Source organism: Aphanomyces invadans (assembly GCF_000520115.1).
Source record: "Aphanomyces invadans strain NJM9701 unplaced genomic scaffold supercont1.20, whole genome shotgun sequence".
NCBI classification, from domain to species: Eukaryota; Oomycota; class Saprolegniomycetes; order Saprolegniales; family Verrucalvaceae; genus Aphanomyces; species Aphanomyces invadans.
Window position 1 is genome coordinate 718177 of NW_008580165.1, and position 3146 is coordinate 721322.

Consider the following 3146-nt stretch of genomic DNA (forward strand, 5'->3'; position numbering starts at 1 on the left):
GCCTTTTCTCTGTTTTTGAGCTATTTGATTGGCTATCCAAATCATAGGAAACTCTTTCCTACGTGTTCATTCTAGACGCCCGCTATGTGATGTAATCCGCCCTTGTTGGAACACGCTGTAAAATTGCTTCCGGTTATTTTCCGCCGATTTCAATAGTGAAACAAAGACAAAAACTTCCGGATGGACATATTTGATACCGACAAAATCGAAGTTGTAGGAAGATTTTTCCTACTATTTGTTCAATTTCTCCATACAATTCCTACGTATTTCACCTTTTGTGGTACAACCGTGGGCGAGTTCATCCCCGGTTCTCGTACTACGATCCACTTAAAGTGTCCACTATCAAAATTCCAGTAAAGTTGTCACTTCTACTTTGATTGGATACAATTATGCATGACATGAATAATATTGGTAGAAACTCCAACAACGAGGTCACAGCTAAAGATCGTAGGCTTGGTAAGTCTTTTAAACTACCAACTGCCTAATCTTCCGCAAACTCATCCAATACCGTTTTTTAAACTTTATTTTTTATTCATCATGGCTAGACACGCACGGCACCATCCGCGGACATTCGAGACTCAGCTGGAGCATCAATCGTACGGTGCTTTTTGTTCTTCTTCATGTGCGTCATCTTGGAAGTGTTGTCGCCCTCGCATATCAACAATGCTAGCAAGGACACCTTGAAAGCTTGAGAACACGTTTTCAATCGTCGTGGAAGGTAAGTTCTCGAAAGCGGTCTGCACGTTCTCACACAAGTCATCTGTCTAGGAAGTGGCAGTCGAAAGTTTGTGTTGAGCTGTATAATTAGAAGAATAATCGATCGATTTCCCATAAAACGATCAAGTAATTGGAGAAGTCGATCGACTGAATGTACGTCGATCGACTTTCAGGAAGTTGATCGACTTTTGGTTTATGGACCGACTTTAAATCGACAGATCGACTTGCAGAAAGTCAACTGACTTTTGGTTTATCCCTCGACTGAGGATCGACTTTGTGTTTCTCGATTGAGCGACTTCGTGCTAATGCATGTCTCGAGCGTGATAAAGGCTCGATGCATGAACACGAAGTCGCTCAATATCCAAACTATAGGTAAAATAAACAGTAATTACACGTAGGCCGCCTGGTGTGTTTGGGAGTGTGGTCGCCGCCCGTACCTTCAGTAGGCGACGATTACCTACGGACAACTTCGCTTCATGCTGCGTCGCACAGAGGACGTCCAGGTTGGTTTCCTGGGGATACAATTGCTTGAACATTCGCCGCATCTTCTGGACCGCGGTGCGTTGTGTGTGCATCCAACGTAGCGCTTGGTGGGCACGGGGACTACTTGGCTCGAGATATCGCAGGACCGTGGTGGAAAAACGAAAGTCGATAACTCTTGGGAGTACGGCCTGTGGGTCGTCCAGCATGGGAACCCCGCTGTCGATGTACCCCGTTGAACCGTGCTCCTTGAATCCCTGCAGCACCAAACCGGGCACAATGCCCAGGGTGTCGGCGACGGATCCGAGCGCCACTAGCACCAACGTTCCGTCCGGCGACAATCGGAATTTCATGCCGAGGTCGCCGGATTCCACTTGCACGACACTGATGTCCACCCAGCTGCCAATTTTGCGGAGCCAGCCCTTGGACGACTCCTTGTTCCGGGGTTTCGGAACATAGTCTTCCCACGCCTCGCAATCCGTGCTCTCCACCAACGGAACGCGAGTCGTCCAAGGGCTGGTCGGCGTGGACGGCGGCGTGGACACCCGTGTTGTAGACGGCGGCATGGACGGCGTCGGCATGGTCGTGGACGGTCTGGACACCCGTGTCGTGGACGGCGGCGTGGACATTCAAACCGCACAAGCACTAATGTTATGGCGCCAAACTTGACACAAATCCGTTGTTCAATCAATTTCAACCACTCACATTGCCCAAAAAGAATTCCCTCCTTTTGGGGACCGCTCAAAGTCACAGTAGACACTTTAATTGGATCGGAGTAGTATAAAGTAAATAAAACAGAAATCAATGGACGTCGAGCCTAGACAGAAAGACAGGTACAGTGTCGATATACTGTATCGTCATTTCTGGTCGTTCAGTTCACACTCCAAAAGACTGGTATGCTTACATAATGAATGAAGTAAGACACCATTCACGATATCTACAAAATGCCTAAAGGAGTCGTACTTACACATGAGCAGCAAGGATCGAATTGGCCTTTCACAAGGCCTAATAGTTGAAACGACGCTTTTCCAGAGAGTTGTTTGTGTCGAAGGGGAGTATTTGGAGATGCCTCAAGACCCCAAAACATATGCATCTGAAAAACGACCTGGATGGAAGTCGAAATTGGACATATGCGAGCGCCGTCGAATCCGGCGTCTCGCTTCTGAAGGAAAATCGAGGTCAAGTTGATTTTTGCATTGCCTTACAGTAAATATTAATGGTTCTGCTCATACGATTCGCCGAGTCATTTCTGCTTCTGCCTACCTTAAGTACAAGAAGCGAAAGGCACACCCTCACCTTACTCAATGGCACAAGGACATATGGGCTGAATGGGCAAACTCGCATTTTGACCTTGGCCGTGGTTGGGACCATGTCATCTTCTCTGACAAGAAGAAACTCTACCTACACGAAACAGACGGCCTTCAGTATTACTGGCACGACCTTCACAAGAACGAACGACCTTATTGTACCGCCAAAACGGTGGGAGCAGCGTCATGACTTGGGCCAGTTTTTCGACCAAAGGTTTGACCGACGTTTCGTCCCTCCATGGCCGTCAAACTCGCATGCCTACTGCGATTCTGCGGCTGATTATCTCATACCCTTTACCCATACCACATTGATTGCAGATTAACTGTAAACCACTTTACTTTACAGTCAACACATCTTTTGCAACGGTCGCCTCTCGATAAACTTCGCGTTCGCTCACCATCGACGAAGCTTGTGATCTCGTCGTAGAGCTCAGTGGCGAGTCCAGGCAAGGCGGGTTTGTTGAAGAAAGAAAGGTGAATAATCATGCAATCCATGCACCCCATGATCCTAAAGCCGACCAATTAAAATGAAGCATGAATTATCAGATGGCACACACTAAGAAACTCCGTCAACGATGTTTTGACTCTACGAACGAATATACTCTTGCAAGAACTTTATCAATTGTCGAAGACTATAACTAT

The 3146-nt window shown here is 47.1% G+C and overlaps 1 protein-coding gene across 1 annotated transcript; it reads right to left on the reverse strand.

Moving 5' to 3' along the window:
- Positions 1-923: 923 nt before the first annotated feature.
- H310_09318 (hypothetical protein) lies at positions 924-1778 on the reverse strand (the record flags this gene model as incomplete). The annotated part of the gene is made up of 2 exons (XM_008875356.1): positions 924-1019; positions 1155-1778. The coding sequence occupies 2 exons, from the start codon at positions 1776-1778 to the stop codon at positions 924-926; spliced, it is 720 nt and encodes a 239-aa protein (XP_008873578.1).
- Between the last annotated feature and the right edge of the window lie 1368 nt (positions 1779-3146).